Below are 20,335 nucleotides of genomic sequence, written 5' to 3'. Positions count from 1 at the left end.
ATTTATTAAAAATATTTTGAAAAAAATGACTAAATCGATTATAATGTCAAATTCTCTTTTAACTACAAGTATATATAGACCTACCACATGCAGAAAGATTCCAAGTTATATGGTTTTCAATTTTTTTTTCTTGTATCCTTATGAAATGATTTGAATTAAAATAATATTTTTAACCAATCAAATATAGTTAGAGCTAAATTAAATGAAATTGAATTGGGCATGCACATTAAAAATCCTGAGTCAATATATGCTGATCAACTACAACACTAATTACAACGTACACAGTTGTTTCCAAAGCTTCCATGTCATTGCTAAAATGAAAAAGAAGATGGAGATTATCATATGACAGTAAGGTGGTGAATCTTTTCCTCTTTTGGGACCGAAAACAACCAACATGAAAATGATGTTAAGATGACATTAACACCCAACTTGTCATCTCTCTCTCTACCTAATTAGATTGGTTAGAGCATGCATGTGCATGTGCATGTGCATGTGCATGTGCATGTGCATGTCCATCCACCCACAAAATATATATATATATATATATATATATATATATATCCCAACAGTCTTCTTTCCATCTCTGTTCATTCTCCACACAATTCATTATTTAAGTCATCCAGCTATATATGGTACATACATTAGACTTGCTACAGCTTCTTGCAGCCAATCATCATCATCATCATTCTTCATCTGCGAAAGAAAAGCATAAAAAGATTTAGAGGTAAGAGTGGAGAAAAAATTTCTAAAATTATGAATTCTTAAGTTTAATTTAGTAATATAGGTTTTGATTATGGAATGAGTATATACCTCGAGGGTATCATTGCTATATGATTCTTTTTCTTGGAGAGGATTGTCAATCTTTTCGTCTTCACATAATTCATTATTTCTGGCAAATCTTCCCCGGACACGAACTCTTCGGTCAGCTAGAGTTTTCCGACAAGCATACTGTGTACCATATACATATATACAGCAATGGTAAGGTAAATGCAATATTGTAGAAGGGCTAAATATGAATTGGAAGGAAAAATGAAAACATCGAGTGAAATGGAGAGAGAGAGAGAGACCTTGATGGTCTTATTGAAGTTTCTTTGGTTTCTCTTCTTCAAGTACCTTAGAATTCTATCCTTCCTTTCTTCCGCTGTATATCGGCCAACCTTCATGTTGGTGTGTTCCATGGCTGGCATTTGATTGCATTGAATACCCTGTACCAAAATTCAGAAATTAATTATTAGAACCAAAATTATATGTATACAATATTTATGCACATAAATCTTTACATGTAAGATGGAATATAGGATTGAAGCAACATATATACCCAATTTTCTCTAGAATTAGGACAAACAGACTTGAAACTAGGCACAAAACCGGAACAACTCTCTCCACATTCGCAGGCATCTGAATACTGAAATCCGCCTCCAAAGTTTTGAATGTTGGGAATGTCACTAAAACCCATTCTGTAGTCCAGCAATGAAGGCACAACAACCTCAGAAAACCCAAGTTGCTCAGGGAATGAGGTGGCTGTAGTGGTGGTTGTCGTCATCATTGGAACACGCGATAAGATATCGGAGTCTACCTGAAAACCCTCAAGACCCCCATTATTATCATACAAAAAGGGAAGGACGTTGAGCTCATGGCCCAACATAGAATGTTGTTGAGCAATCATCGACGTAATATCTGAGAATTCTTGAGGAGAAAACTGATAATCCGAGTAGAAATGAGGGATGGAAGCCATTGAGGATAGAAAGAGAGAGTCGTAGAAGGTGGTTTCTCTATCTGCCCCGGCCACTTTGCCACTTAATTTGTCTTTGAGACTTAGCTATATATATATATATATATATAGAGAGAGAGAGAGAGAGGAATATGAATGCAAGGAATGCAAGTATAAAAGCTTTAGGCATGCAAGTTGTTGTAGGCGAAAACTGAGCCAGCAACAAAAAAGAGGCATTGATAAAGACATAAATAGCAAGTGTAGGTGTTCATGTCTAATTTTACTGTATTATCTTTTTAACTTATTTTTCAACAAATAAAAGGTACTGCATATTTAAACTTAAACTCAATAGGAGAAGACATCCGATCTCACCGCTTGGACGTAGTTAAAATGTAGAATTTTTACTTGTGATTATACTGTAGTATTCATTTCCCTAAATATTAATCCTTTAATTTATAAAATTAAGGGTTCAAACCTTTTTCCTTAAAAAAAATCAACCATATATTTAAAAAGTTCCATCCAGGGTTATGCAAATTTAGGTAATAGTCACTATTACTAATAGCTAACTTAAGAATTTAATTTAGTAATGTTGAAGTTATTCTTAAATGAAAAAGAAAGTGTAGTTTATGAAAAATTTATTAGTTAATTTTTTTATTTTAAAAAATATATTAAAATATTTTTTATATTAATTTTAAAAAATAATTGTCAGTATTTTTATTATTTTTAATTATTAAATATTTTATTATTTAATTTATATAATTTAAAATTTTATTAATTAATTTCTTAATTTTATAAAAAATTTATTAATTAGTCTATTTATATTAGAAGTATTTAAAATTTTTCTGTAATATTTTAATGTGAAAATTAATAAAAAAATTAATTAATATTTTTTTGAAATTAAAAAAATAATTGATAAATTTTTTTATAATATAAGAATTAAACAGTAATTTTTTTCAATATATAATGTGAACCGATGCAAGTGAGAGGGAAAAGGTGAAGTGACAGAGATAAGGGAGGAGAGTATATAGTAGAGGGGCTCATGTGATTAGTATTCTCATACGTTGAAAGCTGAACGCAGCATAAAGTACGATTACTAATAAAGAATACCCTACTTATAGCCCAAGAATCTAACACATGGGCTTGTTAGATTTGCAACCTCAGTATCAAATATCTCCCAATTTTGGGGTTTAATTGTTACTCTTCTTCTTCTCATAGCCATACCATCACCATGTCCATCCCCATTGGCCATACAATTGAAAGGCCAAATATACCCTGTCTATAGCTTAATATCAATATCTTCCTTGAGGAGATGTTGAGGCGACTGCTTCACACACCCTTGCCTTTCCTCTTGTTTTCCCAAAGGATGATTCCTTGGAAGTTTGGTCAAATTAAGCCTGCCAAGATATGACACACACTCTCTTTTTCTTCATTAATGGAATATGTTCTCTTAATCATATGTATGTTTAAAGAGATTCTTGATGATTTTCCATGAGCTTTAATGAAAGGTTTTGTTTCTTTGTAATTTGTGCTTGACGACAATTGATCCTCCATGCGCCCTTGTTACTTCTTAGTAGCTTGAATATTGAGGTGTAAATCTACTTGAACAGATTAAAAAAGAAAAAAGAAAGAAAAAAAAAATCATTGTTGGCTATCATCATTGCTTGGTTTCAATTTTATGCTCATCCAGATGTAGTTGGATTGAAAAGTTTTGCTGATATTATTCCAATTTCATATATACAGGAAGCTATATAAGTTTTCTTTGAAAGAGGTATCAATACATCTTGCACAATCTTTTGTTATCTTGGAAAAAAAGATTCCTGGGTTTTCTTATCTTTACTTGCAAAGTATCAACAAGCACTAAGATAAATAAAAAGGGCAAAATGGGAACATTAAAATCGCCCTGTTTGGTAATGTACACTCAAATTTTCACTTTATGATTATCTCATGTCAAAAAAAGCTGGTTTTGAGAAAAGTTATATTTTTGAAACTTTTGCAAGAAGCTATTTTTAATTTGAATTGGAAAAAATATATATATATTAAGTGTGATGGTGGGTCATTATTTTATTTTATTGGAGGACGCCAGTAAAATATTATAAATGATAATACTTATACCAATTATACCCTTAAAAAAAGGCAGTCTTTATCATGTGGGTTGCTTCAAGCTCAAAGTTTCTATCTATTCCCAATCTATTTGCCACAAAAAGCAAAATTCAGATAGAATGAGAGATGAAGATCATGGTTAGACAGTGCATAGCATCAGGTGCCTCTGATTTCCACTTCTCTTCAATATCCAATCAACCATTTCAGCCGGCAAGTCAGGGATTAATTCATTCCCACTTGTGTCAGTAATGGTTCTTAATTAACTTATTTTTTATTTCCTTTATATCTTTTTCTTTTCCCATTCAACTTGTCGACATATCAGAGGGCATTAAGATGCAGAGCTAAACGTAGGCCAACTGGAAATTCATGGAAGCTAAGAATTAATGGCTGCTTTATTGGAACATAAACCTACTGCCTTATTTGTGTTTCTTATGCTGTTTCTCTCTCTCCTTTTTTTTTTTTTTTTTTCTTTTTTGGCTTTTCAAAACTCTCTGTAATTTCTTATTGCATAAAATAAATATTTAAGAGTATCAAATATTGAAGAGGGGCTCTTCAGGGCGACTCTCAAACATATAGCATTAATGTTGCATTGTTGTATCGGATATTATGCATCGTTCAAAACACATCTTAGCTATTATTAATTTTTATGAATAAAAGATTCACCAACCATAACCCATTATATTAGTTATTTTACCACTATATTATTAGACAGAAAAAAAGTTCTCATTCAGAAATTATTTCACAGAGACGTATATATATGATTCTTTCATTTGCACATGCAGAGCCAACCAATGTACCCGTTTGTTTTTATTCTCTAGTTTTATGCCATATCTGAAAAGAAGTTCCCAAGTTTGAAAGAAAAAGAAAGAAAAGAGAAGTGCTCATCAGAACTCTGATGTATGGGAATATAACGCTAAGGTAAAGAAAAGGGTAGATGTAGAAAAAAATATGGGGATAATTACCAACAAAATGATCTCGCACAATTCCATCTGATCACTTTTCTATCTTGTTCGGAGTGGTAGTTGATGGTCCAACAAACTCATGTTGGTGCATGTTGCCTGGAAGTGAATCTAAGCTGATTTGAAGAGAGCATATAAGACCACTATACAACACCTTTCCTATTTCTTTTATTATTAAAATTATTTTCTCTACAAATATTCTTGATCTATAAAGGACACTGCTTTTTGTTTTCTCTTAGCAAGTTGGGGACCTTTGTTCAAAGATATGTCATGCTTTTCTTATACATGTTCGCTTCCCTTTCATGCAATCAGGAAGGCAATGCCCCCCTCATTATGAGATTGCTTTTTCTTGTACAACTCTGCTCAAATATTTGACTAACCCACAAAAGATTTTGTCTTGGAAAAAGTATCCACGATTTTGCGTTACCACACATTATCGAGGTAAATAGCCACAAGATAGAAACAGATAATAATTAATGATGATACAAATATCTGATTAACAAACATATATAAGGCTTGCTTTGTTTTTGCGCAATTGTTTACTTATGAAGATTTATTAGAAATAATTAGCACATGCACCATTCTTTAATACCACTCATTAAACAAAAGGAGAACATTCAAACTTTGTTTTCTTTCTATTTTTGTTGATCAATTTATGTTGACAGGTAAACCATCAACTATCAAGCAATAATAAAGGCTTGAGGGAGAGAGCGAAGATAATAATGTATTGAAGAAAATAACTCATTCAGTTTCAAATTAAAAATATCAAAATCTGGCAAATATCAGCAACAACTGATAGTTTATATGTATATATAAAAGCAGGCATTTATTTATAAAACATACCTGCATATACGAAGGAAATGAAGCTTAAAATTCTAGATTTAAAAACATAAACCACTTACCTTGATCGCCAACAATATATTACATCTTCGAGATTTTATCACAAGGCGTGCTCTTGTTATAGGCAGAATGTTGGACCAAGTTTGATGCACAACCTGTGAAGTAAGGGTTGTTAATGAGAAAAAATCAATAGAATCTACCACAAACCTTCACCAAATAAATTAATTTCATTTCAGAACTCTGTTTCAAAGAAATATTTTAAAAGAATAAATAAATCAATAAAAAATATAGATCCACTCAATAGGTAACTGAAGCCAAAGAAAGTCGGTGATTTTTTTTTTTTAATCAAAGAAGAAAGACGGTGTTCAAGCCAACAATTTGTGGCTATCCACAGTAGATCACTGCTGAATGCGAAGTCAGAGCCTGAAATCAGGTCCTGATGCAAATCTAATTTGACACTATAAAGTTCATGAGAAGTTCAATAGATCCATACATCATCATCCAAAGGCCCATGTGAGATGGAGTGACAGGCTGACAGCCCAGTAAAATTTAATGCGGACAGATTGGCAGTACCACGACATCTCACCACACAACAACAGGAACAGATAATAGGAGTAAGCCTACCCAAGTGCTTTATCTAAACTGGACATAGTTTAGGACCTAATGACTGTTGCGATTAAGCAATCCCTGGAACAATAAGTAAAGATCTTTGTTATCCATCCCAAATATCTCTTCCGCTTTCCTTAAGGTTTCCTGAAAAGTAAACATTGAGAAAACAGAAGTAATTCAGGAAAAAATGGAGCGTGAGACACGACACATCAATGAATAATATTTGAAACATATACTCTTTGTTAAGAATTCAGCACCCACTTCTCGAGTTTGCTTTTGAGCATTTAGTTCCCTGATGTTAGCCAGAAATGCACTGAACTGTTCATATGATAGGCGACTCCTGAATTGCAAATATTGCCAGAACAGTCAACAGGAACTTCCAAAAAACTCTAGATATATATATATATTAGTCACTGAACACATGCACACTAATATTAGAACACTAACCTTGCCTGGCGGAAGAACTCCTTTCCATCAATTTGTGGATTGCATGCTAAAGAATTTTCCAGAATATAAGAAAATTATGTAAGATGGAAAGGGAAAGTAACATTTAAAGTATGGATGAAAGCCATGTAAAATTCCTTAAGACTCAATTGACCATAACAGATTGAGCCACTGAAACAGACCTGCACTAAAAAACAACTGTAGCAAATGTCTAGATAGATTGCAAAAAGCCCAATGACAATTTTTACAAGTGCATAATTGTGAAATCATTATACAATTTATATATTTCTATATATATATATATAATGCTTCAGCGCACCTGGCAATGATCGTCTACGGGGAGGAGAGTTTGCTGCTGATGACTGCTGGCTAGCCGGGTACCATGAAGAAAGTGTAGTCCGTCTCTCATGAGGTTTTGTAGGAGATGTCATGCCAGAAGTTTTCTGAGTAGATCCAACCGCAGAAAAACCTCTAGGAGACACTTGTAGAAATGATTTTTGGAGTTCCCGTTGGAGTAAGCCTGGGTGAGATATAGGGAGTGATAGAAAACCTTTGCCCAGGATGTCTTGAAGCTGTTCGACAAAACAATAAGCTTGTAATGCACTCATACATGACATTATCAGACAAGAATAGCATCATTTGATTAAAAGAAACTATCCATATACCATACAAATAATTAAAAGAAGCAGTTTTATATTTAGATATAAAAAACGCTCGTGTTGTAAAAGATACATGTACTCAGATACAAAAGGTTGATGGCAATTTTTTGCTGGTTTTCGGACAACAAAACTCAAGCATCATCTTAGTTAGGGATGGCAATGGATTGGGTTTTTGCTAGCACCTAATCCAAAAGAACCCTATTAGGGCAGGTTTAGATATTATAATAGAGTTTGGAATAGATACGTCCATATCGGTTTCGGAGTTTAATGTGCTACTGATTAAGCATAATTTAGCCAGATTTTTATTATCTTTATTACTGTTTAAATACACAATTTTCTAGTCTAATCTATGTTTTTATGATAATTTTACAGAAAATGAGAAAACTGGAAATTTGAAGAAAAAGTGCAGAAAAAGCTGGACAATTGATTGGGTCAAAGTGATTTGGCTAAATCACTCGCAGAAAGCTGAAGCAGAAATCTGGGACTGACTTGCAGAAATGATTTGGGCAAATCAACTGTCCAAATCAAACTGACGCAGATAAGGACAGAAGCGCGGGAAAAAGGAAAAATCAGAATTTCAAAAGTGTTGGAGTCCTATCTTACTTCAAACACTACGAGATCAATTCTATAACAACTCCAAAAGCCACATCAAAGAAAATCTTTCGTCAAAGAAAATCTTTCGTCAAAGAAAATCTTTCGTCAAAGAAATTTTATTCATTATAAAATACAAAAGGAAGAAGGAATTAAAAGTCCATCAACAGAACAAGTTAAAGTAGGATTCCAAGTCCTAATTGAATTAAGACTCTCCACCTATAAAAGGGACACCACCAAAACCAGCAAGGGGAGTTGGATTTTCTGCAGAACCTCAGCAGCAACGCAACAGCCTCCTTTCTACCTTTCTTCTTTCTCTTTTTGTGTATTTTTGTCCACCATGAGTGGCTAAACACCTTATTTTCTAGTTGAAATTGGAAAATTTCAGTTTTGTGATGAATTGGGAGATTTAAAACTCCATTGTTAAGCTTCTATTTTTTAATATTTATGCAACTTGTTCTTCATGCTATTATTGCTTTGCTATTAGAATCAATTAAGACCTGTTGCTTTTTATTGCATAAATGATAAATTGTTCGTTTAAATAATTTAGGTCCGTAATTGCTTAGATTGTTTGAACACAAGCACACTTGGTTGCATAATCTAAACTTGACCACGCGGTTGGCAATGTTAGAATTAGATTTCTCTAAGTCTTAATGCAGTCAACAGTTGAAAAGTAAAAAAAACTCCAAGGACGTTCCTTGGCAACTTGTTGACTAGTGTTTGATTAGCGAACGTTTCCTAGTCAAACTAAAACTAAGGAGGAATTTAGTTGTGAGAAGCGTCTTCCACAACCTAAACTAATTTATTGAAATAAATAGGAGTATCAAAAAAATCAATGATCAATTCTAAACAAACTGAAATAGATCCATACTTCAACTAGAGTCTTTCTCCCATTGATTTACTCATCTTTTTAATTATTGCTTTCTTTTACTCAGTTTTAATTCTAGTCTACTATCATCTCAAACAAACCCCCCTCTTTTTATTTTTGTTATTTATTTGTCCAAGTTATTATTAGGAAGATCCGTAGTGTCAAATCCATGTGGTTCGATCCTATTGCCACTGTCTACAAATTATTTTGTTGGTTAATAATAAGTTTATTTTTGACGGCTTCGACAACCGCTATCAGCTACACATCCGTTATCTAAACCATATATGTAATTAATTAATCAATATTTTGTTATAAACAATAATAATAATCATAATAATATCATTATTATTGTTATTGTTATATATATATTAAATACATAGAATTTAAATATTTTATGCAATTACTAAAATTTTAACATAAACTCTTCAAAAAATATATTTTATGCACATTATTAATTAAAGTTCATAAAATTAAATGGATTCAGGACTTTAGGTACTTTTAGGACAATAATAACAACCAGACTTTGGACAGGTTTACCTAATCTAAGATAACTTTTAATTGGGTTCGGACATCAAATATGCTAAACAGGTTCAAGTAGGGTGATTTTCACAGGTTTTCTGCCCATCGCCATAAGGCATAAGCTATGCAGACAGACCTAGCAGGCCATCTAAATTTCTGCTAAATGCCCCACCTAAAATAATTAAATTTGGAACAAAAAAATCCATTGTAGGCCGACAAATTTAGTCCAATTATCTACAGAAAGTATATACAGGTTTCAGACGTGTGAAAATGACATTGATGATGAAGCACAAAATGAAGGAAGAATATATAGAATTATTTTCTAAACAAAATAAATCATTATACTTCCAATAACTGAATAAATGTAAATATCATACTTGGAATCTCTTCCAACAAGGCTGGAAATCATTATGGGTATATAAAAAGAATAGGCTAGTTCAATACCATCAACACTTGTGTTTCCTGTATCTGCAGAGCCACTGAAAGAATTTTGGGCTGCAAAGCCATTTGTCCCTTCATCTATGAAGCAAGGATTCAAAAGGATAAAAGCACGACACTCAGGTAGCAGGAAAGGAAAGCAACTAAATTTTTTGAATGAAGAGAAAACAATATCAATCATCATTTGAAGACATCCTGATGAGTTGCTCTTCATTGTTACAGCTATAAATTGCACCTTGTACTCTTGTGATTACAAGAGGACAAAACATTCAAAGTACCAAGTAATGGCCCCTATTTATAGCATAATCATCTAGAATCAAAAGCATCATCAGGTACCTTTGTCAGGATAGGCTTTAGGAACTGTCTGATCACAAGTCCCAATATCAACAGTTTCAGCCTGCTGTTAAAGATGAAACAGCAGCTAATAAGTGTCTCTATAAGTGCCAACAGTAGTCATTAATCACAGGAAAACTGTCACATGACAGCAGGTATATTCTAGGACTATAATAGAACTATGAACAAAAATTGATAGATATCAAATCTTACTGATGAACTATCATCATTTAGTGACTGCACCAATTGCTTCTTAAAGGTCTCCAACTGTCAAAATTAAAATAAATTAGAACTCCTTCCAAAAAGTTGTAGTGGAACTATAAGCTTATTTACTATTTTAACTGCGCACTATCAGGAACAGGGAACCGAAACCAAGAGGTCCTAGGTTCAATGTCTAAGAACAAGCGCTTCATGCACACACACACAGAAGGAGTGATGGAGGAGGAGTAGAAAAAGCAGAAGAAAGGAAAACGAGAAGAAGAAAGCTGAAGGATCTATCTACCAGAATCACAATACAAATGATTGGGCCATTGCACTTATGAAATTATTCGCTAAGCAAATCATTTCATGCATGAATAGTGAAATCTCACCTTTGCCAAATCACGGCTGAGTTTCTTCACACTTATTGCCAATGAATCCCGTTCCTTTGCAAGTTTTATCTTCAAAATAAAAAGAAAATAGAAAAGTTTATACTCAACACCATTACAAATTACGTGCATATCATTCATATATGAAAAACTTTACTTCATATGAATAAAATAAAATATCACATGCTTTATTTTCACATTTTCATTAATATATGATATGTATATAAAAGTGAAGATGAGGACTGAATAATGAAATTGACAAAGAATAACATTGTTGAAATAAAAATGTTTATTTTAAAGTATTTTTGCAGACACAAAATTTTAGGAATTATATCATATTTTACTATTAAGTTTTTCAATTTTAATTTAGTTTTTTAACTATGATTAATTTGTACTTTATATTAAATCAACACAATCACAATCAACAAAATTCAAATTATTTTGAAAAAGTTTAGCTTTTCATATTATCAAATTTCGTTCATCTTGTTAGTGTCACTTTGCACTAAGTTCAGTCACATTCTCAATAATTTTCAAAACCCTAAAATAATGGCACACATTTTTCCTTCTATGATCCCCAATTCTCAACCACCAACCATCACTCTAAACTAAATGGCATAAATATGTTAAAGAGAAGCTTCTGTTTGATTGAATTTTAAATTTTCATAACTTACATTTTCATCAAAGCTAATCTTCAACCTGGACTCCGCTTCCAGAAATGCGCGTTGCATGTTAGACGCCTTTTCTTCAAGGTCGTATATAATTCGATCCTGCTCGTAAATTTTCTGCCTCATGCGATCCGTCTCGGCCTCCAGATTTAGCACGCGCGAGGCAATGGCCATTGAGGTGAGCTTACGGGCCAGATCTAGCTGGTCGTAAGGGTCCGTGGGTATCACAGCCAATATATCATCCGGCAAGTGGAAGTCCGGCCCGCCGCCACTGTGAGTGCTTCCATGCTGCGACATGCCTAATCGGTGGTTCAACCACCTCCTCCTCCTCCTTACTAATTATTTATATTTCCCTATCTACTGTGCTGGGTAAGAAACTGATTGTGCAGAGATCAGAAACGATAGGGACAAAGCAAAATCATTTCGGAGAGAAGGAAAAATTAGTGAATTGAATCTGTAGACAAAAAGGAAAATGCGCCTTCGGCACTCTGTTTCCATTTTTGTTTAATTTGAAAAATAAATTAATAAATTTTGCGGGTCCTTATCTGAGTTTGAAATTGGGATGGTTTCCCTCCAAATGGGCGCGTTTCGGTCTGCGATCTTTTGCTTTTTTTCTCAAAAGATACATTGCATTGCATAAAACGCCCAAGGCCTAAAGTACAAGAAAGTCCATACAGTAAACATAAGAACAGCTAAGGCCCATAACAAACAGAAGAAAACCCAAATGAAGCCCATATTGGAACCCTATAACAAACAAACCCTAAACAGATCCATGTGACCCGCAACCAAACCCGGAAAAAGAAAACGATAGCGCCGCATTTTGAATCAGACGACTCCGGCCATCCCTGTTCTTGACTAAACGGAAAAGCTCATCCCAAAACAATAGCCGAAGCCATAACCATCCTACAGAAGCGCAAGAGGCAAAGCAAAACAAACAAGGAAAAAACAGACGGAGACGGGACGATGAATATTCAATGCTATCTTCATCTAGTCACCCTTTGATTTTCGCTAAATAAAAAAAAAAACCCTTTGATTTGTTGAGCAATTATTAATTATTTAATGTTCCGAAGTAGCGCGTGTTATAAATAATGTGATATTTTCTATTAATAAAATTAAAATATTTCAATTAAATGAAATTAATTATTAATTTATTAAATATTTTTATTTATATATAGTATTATGATAGAAAGCAACACCTCATCGTACCGGTACTCTCATTATATTATATAAATTTATCAATTGTTCTCATATCTTTTTCAAAAAAAAAGGTAATTGTTCAATTTTATGGTATATTTATTCGAATATTTAATCTTTATTTTTAATTTATGGTTTGAATTAGTCTAGACGTTTAAATTAAGCCTCAATTTAGAGGAAAAAATTTATTAAATTAAATTAAAATAAAAACTTACTTTCTTTTTTTTAATTAAAGTTTTTTATTTCTTTTATTGTTAAAAAACTCAATTTCTTGCTTTTAAGTTAAAATTTTTTTATTTCTTTATTTTAACAATTAAAGTTCAATTTTTCTAACTTCCATTTTTAACTAAAAATTCTGAATTACTCTAAACAAAGAATTTTTTTTTAAAAAAAAAAAAAGAAAAATGTAATAAAAAAAATTGAGCATTTACCGTTTCCCTAAAAAAGAAAATAGTTGATCTTCTACAGGCTAAGTACCTCCTGCGGTCTTGCAGAGTCGTTATTAATACATTTCTAGCACTTTATCACAGGTTATAAATAATTATGGGTAACATGAAAATATTGTCTTAAGAAAATATTTATAAAAAAATTAATAAAATAATTTATTTTTATCATTTAATTATAATTTAAAAGTATAAAAATGGCTTTTCAAAAAATATTTATCTTTTAATGATAATTTTTCTAAATAACTCAAATGTCAGAAAATAAAGCTAAATAGTAATAATGAAAGAATGAAATAAACGGAAGCATGAAGAGCACCCATAATTAAAAATGACTAAAAATTCCAGCACCAAAAGATCCTTTGACGTGTAATCATAATTCCTCTACAAAATTATCATCATTATTATACATGGATTAATGGTTCCAAGCATTCAAAGAGACGAGACTGGTGGGCAAAGTGGCACGGCTATGTGAGTCGCCTCATGTCTTGGATAAACTCATTTCTTACAAATTATATGAAAGTTGGGTCCAAATAATCAATTTAAAAGAGAAAAAGACCTCCATTGTTTATACCCAATATTGTTATCCTTCCACCAAAGGCTTGATGACATCTGACAGCAACTGTGATCTCGAAAACAATTATAATCATCCCAAGAGCAACTCTACTAAATATGTGTTTCAGAGAACAAAGACATCCCTCAGACGTGATTTCTGGTCCATACCTTTAGTGATCCCTCTCCACGTAACCAAGCCTGCTCATCCTGTTTCGGTCATCCAAGTAGTCGTGATTATTATAATGGTGTGAGCTAGGCACATAATCATTCCGATGCTTGCCCTCAGGCATTTTGTCTGATGGGCTCCATGACTTCCGCTTGCGGTTGCTTGATTTGGGGGAGTGAAAGACCTCGTCAGGAACTTCCCCTTCTTCCATATTGTTCAAATCTGATTTGTGTGACAAATGCCCCTTTATTCCTTGACGTTCTCCATCCCCTGCATCCTCTTGAGTTTTTTCATGATGTGGGTTTTCATGCTCTTGCCTGTCTAAGGGCTTAGAATAACTTTGCCTCCTCTCCCGTCGACTCTTCTCACTCTCTGCAGCTAGTTCAATTCCAGCTTCCAGTTCCCTCTCAATGAGATCATCCTCATCCAAGAAGTCAGTTTTCCTAGTGACATCACCCCTTGACTTCTTCCGTTTCTCCAGCGCTGCCTTTACTTTGTCTCTGTCAATCTTTTTAATAGCATCTTGGGGTGACTGCCCAACTGTACCTTCTCTGTTTTCCAAATTTCGACCAAAATGTTTGTCTTTTAATTCCCCTGCTTCACTTATTTCACTTCTTGCGGCATTGCTTTCTTGATCTTCTTTTCCATGTGATGCATGTCTCAATGGGTTTTGAGCTTCCCCCATATTCCCATGGTGAACCACTCTGTCTACTCCTTGGTCTACATAATCTGAAGACTCACCATCAGCATTATGAGCAGAGGCACTCTTCACCTCTCCACTTGCATTCTCTTTACTTTGAGTATGAGTGGTTCTTGGAGCCCCACCACAATTATCTGCAAGCGACAATGAGTTTGAGGTCCCAGGTCTTGAAGTTGTAACTCCGGCCTGAGAATGACTATTAGCTGTTGCATGTTCTTCCTTGCCAGATGAAGCTTTTGATGTGGTCTGGTGTGTAACCCCACCTACAGTGCTTCCTTCAGCTTCATTGTTAGTTGAAGGTCGATTCTGTTCATAGAGTTCAAGCATCTGATTGCTCACCTCTGGAAAAAAACAAGTTCACAGTTAAAGCTGAAACCACTATATTTAAAAAGCACCATATTTTGCTAGACTCTTATAGTTATTCATTTTTATCGTTTAGTTAACTTCTGACTCAAAAACACCCTCCTCCCAGAACACCAGCTCCCTTGACTTCCCCCCTGGGGTAATGAATTATGAGAGAGAAAGAAGGGGATGAAGGAAGAATGCAAGCTTTGAAAAAACAAAACAAGCACATAAACACATAACTGTTACCAGGAACAATGTCTTGTTATCATATTCATCAGTTATAGGTTTTAAAGAAAGTGAGAAACCTTCCAATTGGCGTGGGGTAACATCAAATTCTTGCCACCAAACTTTCTCGCCATCTGATGGAAGCTTTACTTTGAGGAACTTTGCAGCAAGAAAAATGGCACCTGCTGCAATGTGGTGGGGCTTAAATTGCAAGCAAAGAGATGTGCGCAGTCTGCATGCCGCATCCCCCCGATCAAGAAGAGAGAATAAAAAAGTGTATATAAACTGAAATAAGCAATTCATCATACCCATCGTTCACAAAATTCCATGCCACCTGAGCAAGGGCATTTTGAGCAACCTTAAATTTCTTTATTGCATCAACAAGAGGTTTATATGGGTGCTGCACGTTTAGATCAAAACCAAGAGTTGCAAGTACAACTCTCTCTCCAAGTAAAATCAATTCTTTCTGCTGTTCATATACCTCCTGCATGCCAGATGCGGATAGACAAATAACAACAGATTCAACACTTAAAAGAACAGTAAAGCTTAAGTGGGCAAAATAAATAGGGAATGAAAGGAGGCTACACGTCCCAGCACAACTCAGTAAGAATCTTGCTAACACATAAGAGACATACTACGCAATAGAACAACATACAAGTTATAAATACACAATACAGAAAGCATATTGATGATTGGTGTAATCTAAGAGAATAGGCTACCATGCTTTGAACTCTGGCATTTCAGCAAGTTTCACAAGAAATACTCTTGGACTTTTAGGCAAATGACCAAGGTTGGGGTTGGATTGGGGGTCAAAAACTTGACCATAAGGGAAGAAAAGGGGTGAGGGGGGCATGAGAAAAAATATATGAATATAAAGGCAACGTAAAAATGTTGAGAGAAGAAAAAGTTCCTAGATCAATAGCACCATAGGGATAAATTACCTTTTGTTTGATTCTCTGAACAGCTTCAGGATCCTTTTTATGAATGATTTCATAAGAAACAAGGATAACATCTTTCAGTGGACGGGGAGTCTCCTCGACCTTCCCCGCAAGAAACATACACACTGTGGCAATAGTCTGTACAACAGACATTAAGAATGAAATTAGACACTTCGCTGGTCACTTTCCTAAATCCAAATGTCAGTTTTTTTCTTTTTGTATCTCTTCTTTTATGAATACATGCAAATGAGTGTTGCAATCCAAGTGCAAGGAGGGTGTGCAAACGGAAGACTGAAGAAAGACATGGAAAATGGAAAGAAACTGCACTAACTATTATCCCTGGTAACCTTCATCTCAGTTATCAATTAAATAATCATTTCTTACAAGGAAAACATTTGACATTTATAAAACTAATAATAACTCACCCTCCTATCATTCTTTGCATGGGATTGACGAAGAAAGAATCGGTGACAGAAAATTATTGCTGTAGCAATTGTTAGCTGGGGCCTGCACTTTAAGAAATTCAAGGCTCATCATGCCAAGACAGTTAATATATATTCATTAAACACATTTGACAGAAAGCTACTTGTAAAATGGAGAAAACACACTCTGTAGCGATATTCCATCAAGGAATTAAATTTAGCAGGTAGCAAAAGCCACCTAGCAGCAATGATATTGCACATCAATGCAACTCTGCTTTAGGGGCAAAAATATCTCAAACTGAAAGCAAGATATGGCAAGGAGTGAAAAGGCAAAGGAACAAATCTAAGTTGGCTTAGATGTTAAGTATAAATGCAATGGGCTGGAAAGAGGTTGGGAGTTAAAAAGTTGTTACTTCTTAGAAAGCAATGCTTGGAAAATGGTTAGAAGTTGATTCTCTTCAGGAGGCAGGTGCTAGGGATGAAACATAAAGAGAATAATTACTATTAAGCTTCAGCAATTGTTAGGCGGCATTCATGGGAGGAAGTAGGGAAACGCATTTGGAATGGCTTCCATAATCTATTAGTTATAAGTTGATACTTCACATTTCAGGTCACCATCGACATCAAGGTTACTTAGAGCTGTCTTTCCTGACCTATTCCCCAGTGTGGAATATAAGGAAGCACTGCAAGCAGATTTTATACATATATAATTATTAACCATTTGCATGGAGCATTGGGAGATTGAGGACCCAAAAAAATCCTTCTTTTTTTTCCCCTATCTTGAAGTTCATGAACCATGAAGAGTAACCTTGACACTCGGTTATTCTCTAAAGTTAACTAAATTGAAGTTGTTATAATTTCACCAATTTCTAAAGGCCATGAAAGAAAAAATGATGCTAACATTAGCAGCACATATGCAAATTAAAAGGGCAGACATTTTGTTTCTTTTTGTTTTTTATTTTTTGGTGCTTGATCTTCCTATCAGATGAACAGAAACACAAGTGTATGTCATATGCAACAGTACGATCAATTTGATGCTTCATTCTATTAAATGTGTGGTTGGAGACAAAAGTTCCTGAAAAACAATTTAGAAGAACATTCCACAAACTTCAAGGGTGTCCAGAACTCTTATAACAACAATCTAAATAAATGCAGTTACCCTTATAGTCTCTCACTGATGGTCATAAGCTGATAGAATAAAAACAGAGTACCAATAATAAACAGTTTGTAGCCAGAGAATATTTTACCTTTTTTGCAAATTATTTTCTCCAAAAGTTATATGATTAGGAAAAAAGTTTGAAAGAGATCAAAGCAAATGCATAACATGGGCATAAATCTGAAACCAGGTTAATTGACAATTAAAAAGAGTACAAATAGTTGGAACATAAAAAACAAATTGATCTTTAAGACTTTAAGCTAATTCTTATTAATGGAAATGTGAAAAAACAAAATAATACAATACAAAAATCAAAACATTTTTTAAAATTTAAAAAAGATAATGAGGCACAACTTAATATTCAAAAACTCACACTTTCAGTCTCATGCCCAAATCTTGTAGAAATGTGCAGTATGATTTACGCAAGTAATTCTCCTTCTTCAAGTCAATGCCATCACGTCTGGATGGAGAGTTTTCTTCAATTTCTTTCCTAGAAAAGTACCAACGACCACCATCCTCCAGTACTTCCTGAGAATGATTCTGCAAGTTTGTTCCATGATGAGAAGAATCACCAGGCAGTGTACTAGCCATGTGTCCTTGCAACTAATCTGTCCAAAATTTTATATATATATAAAATAATCTGTATATGTGACAACTGTGTGGACTAAATCATCATATCATATACAAGCTCCCTGCACAAGGATTGCAAAAAATGGGTCAACATAAGAAAGACCCAAAGCCTAATGCATGACATTTGGGGGGGAAAAGAATGAAACAAGTCAATGTAGTGACAGAATCTAGCAACACGTTAAATTGTCAATATAACTGAAACATGAAGCTCCAGTTTCAAGATGAGTTAAGTAATTGCAAGGTTTAGACATGGAAAAAAAAATGAAGATATAATGTAGAGCAGTGCTACGAACAATGCAGGCAAATTACTGCTCAGCCAATAAAACCATACTAGTCCACAAATGCCCCAACAGAAACTTTAACTGTCCGAGAGGAAGTTTTGAAGGTAATATATTGAGTTTGTTTACCTCCAAGAATCCTTACTTTCTGAACTCACTAGAGATTTTAATACCTTCCATCACCTCACCTTACATTACTTTAGAAAACCTCCCTCCACTTCAGCCAAACACACAGTAAGTTTCTAAACCTATGTTGCATACAAGAAAATAATTAAATAACCTTTCCAAGCTTCACCCAGTTTTAATTAATAAAAGAGATTCAGCATTTTAGTCTGCCTTGATATTTCATGATCCCAGATAGAGAAGCTGCAGTTTGCAGACAGATGATAGAAGATTGTAGCTGTACTATGCTTGTTTTGGGAAGATATTATCAATTCGCAAACCTTTCTCAAATACATTACCCTATTTCAACAACAAGAAATCCCCCCCTGGCCCGAATCTTTGTATCCCAATATTGTGGCCCGAAAAAATAAATGAACAACTCCAATAAAACAAATCAAAGCAAACAAAAGAGTTATTCGACTATTCAGCAATCAAACCCTTAAATCGGAGAGAGGGGGATCTTCAAAGCCCAAAATAGTGACATGAAGCATAAGAAATTCACCATATAATTTGTTCCTGTAATTTCACCACTAGGAATCACTTTCTCCTACGACGGACAAACCTAAAATAGTCTAGTAATTACAACGAGGAAGCAAGGGAAATTACCTTAGATAGAGCCCAAAAGAAGAGAATAAGGAAGAATTCGACTACGAACTGCAAACAAAAACTGCAAAGCATAAACATAGGTAGCAAAAACCACATGTTAGTAAATAAGCATATCGAGAGAGAAGATGAAGATACGGTACCTCTAAGCTCGAACAGGTGAAGAATGTGGAAAGGGGAAGAAAAGGATTTTCTTGCGTTAGGGTTTATATTTTATAGAATGAGTAAGGACACTGTTGACTGTTGAGGCCCAAGCATTTTATGTTCAAGGAGAACGAATATGAGGTCCGAATTGTATTCATTATTTCTTCCTCGTTATTTATTCTCACTTGTATTATATTTTTAACTTTTTATTGATTACATTTAAAATAAATTTAATGGTCAAACTTATTGCTAGAATCCCTCGTCTCTCTTTTTTAAATAATTTTTTTATTAACCGTTTGGTCTTCTATTTACTGCGTCTCTCGGTCACGTTGAGCTCCTCCTTTTAGCGGTTTTTCGTGCTAAGAGGGTAAAGACGGCTCTCCCTTTCTTGATTTTCTTTTCTACTTTACATGTTGTCATTGTCTGCCTTTGGAACTCCCTCTTCATACAAGTGCCTCTTCTTACGGCAAGGGCCTATGTTGTTGTGATCTGTGAAAGTGCTTGCCTTCCTATTTTATTTATTTTTTTGTGACCTTGGAACATGTTGCTCATAGGGAATGGGTGATGGTGGCATATCAAAAAGATATGTCCTTTTTTAATTGCTATATGAGATTGAAAAATTATAGAATTTTATTACTTAGATTTTTTTTTTAGTCTGATTAATTTAGATCAAAAGTTTAGAGATTTTAAAATTTTTATGATCCAGATATAGTTTTAATAGACTGATAATTTACGTATAAATTAAGATTGAATATGAACATTGATTGCTTATAATTTTTTCTATTTTAAAGTGATATATAAATGATTGGTTTGGGCAACAATAATAGTGAAATCTTAATGTAGTTAGTTAGATAATTGAATGCTAGAGTTCAAAAGATAGGCCAATTAAATTAAGTTTGTGTCGGCTTATTTAATACGTATTAATTTTGATTCTATAATAAAGCTCTTTAAAATTTTTTGTTATTACATATATTTTTGTAATTTTAACTTTTGAGCCGTGTAATATGCAATTGGAGTGAAAAAAGAATTTTAAATTAAATATTTATATTGAAAT

The 20,335-nt window shown here is 33.8% G+C and overlaps 2 protein-coding genes and 1 pseudogene across 4 annotated transcripts; all 3 read right to left on the bottom strand.

Annotated features, from left to right (window-relative positions):
* Positions 1-226: 226 nt before the first annotated feature.
* On the bottom strand, positions 227-1,826 carry LOC110600443. The gene is made up of 4 exons (XM_021737304.2): positions 1,319-1,826; positions 1,068-1,205; positions 811-948; positions 227-693 (listed from the first exon to the last, which is right to left on the bottom strand). Exons 1-4 carry the CDS (start codon positions 1,733-1,735, stop codon positions 616-618), a joined length of 771 nt encoding a protein of 256 aa, XP_021592996.1. The 5' UTR covers positions 1,736-1,826; the 3' UTR covers positions 227-615.
* A 3,671-nt stretch (positions 1,827-5,497) lies between these two features.
* Positions 5,498-12,327, bottom strand: LOC110631142 (annotated as a pseudogene).
* A 927-nt stretch (positions 12,328-13,254) lies between these two features.
* LOC110599636 (cyclin-T1-4) lies at positions 13,255-19,388 on the bottom strand. 3 transcript variants are annotated; one of them, XM_021736117.2, is made up of 8 exons: positions 19,281-19,388; positions 19,141-19,188; positions 17,838-18,156; positions 16,312-16,398; positions 15,890-16,024; positions 15,257-15,432; positions 15,029-15,180; positions 13,255-14,719 (listed from the first exon to the last, which is right to left on the bottom strand). In XM_021736117.2, the coding sequence occupies exons 5-8, from the start codon at positions 16,004-16,006 to the stop codon at positions 13,683-13,685; spliced, it is 1,482 nt and encodes a 493-aa protein (XP_021591809.1). In that variant the 5' UTR covers positions 16,007-16,024; positions 16,312-16,398; positions 17,838-18,156; positions 19,141-19,188; positions 19,281-19,388; the 3' UTR covers positions 13,255-13,682. The 3 variants fall into 3 exon arrangements, with proteins under 3 accessions (XP_021591809.1, XP_021591806.1, XP_021591807.1); XM_021736114.2 differs by having other exon boundaries at positions 16,312-16,393; XM_021736115.2 differs by having other exon boundaries at positions 16,312-16,393; positions 17,838-18,004.
* Positions 19,389-20,335: the final 947 nt, after the last annotated feature.

The sequence above is a fragment of the Manihot esculenta genome, chromosome 14 (assembly GCF_001659605.2).
Source record: "Manihot esculenta cultivar AM560-2 chromosome 14, M.esculenta_v8, whole genome shotgun sequence".
Taxonomy (NCBI): Eukaryota; Viridiplantae; Streptophyta; class Magnoliopsida; order Malpighiales; family Euphorbiaceae; genus Manihot; species Manihot esculenta.
Note: the sequence above shows the minus strand (reverse complement) of the source record. Positions and strands in the feature narration are given on the sequence as shown.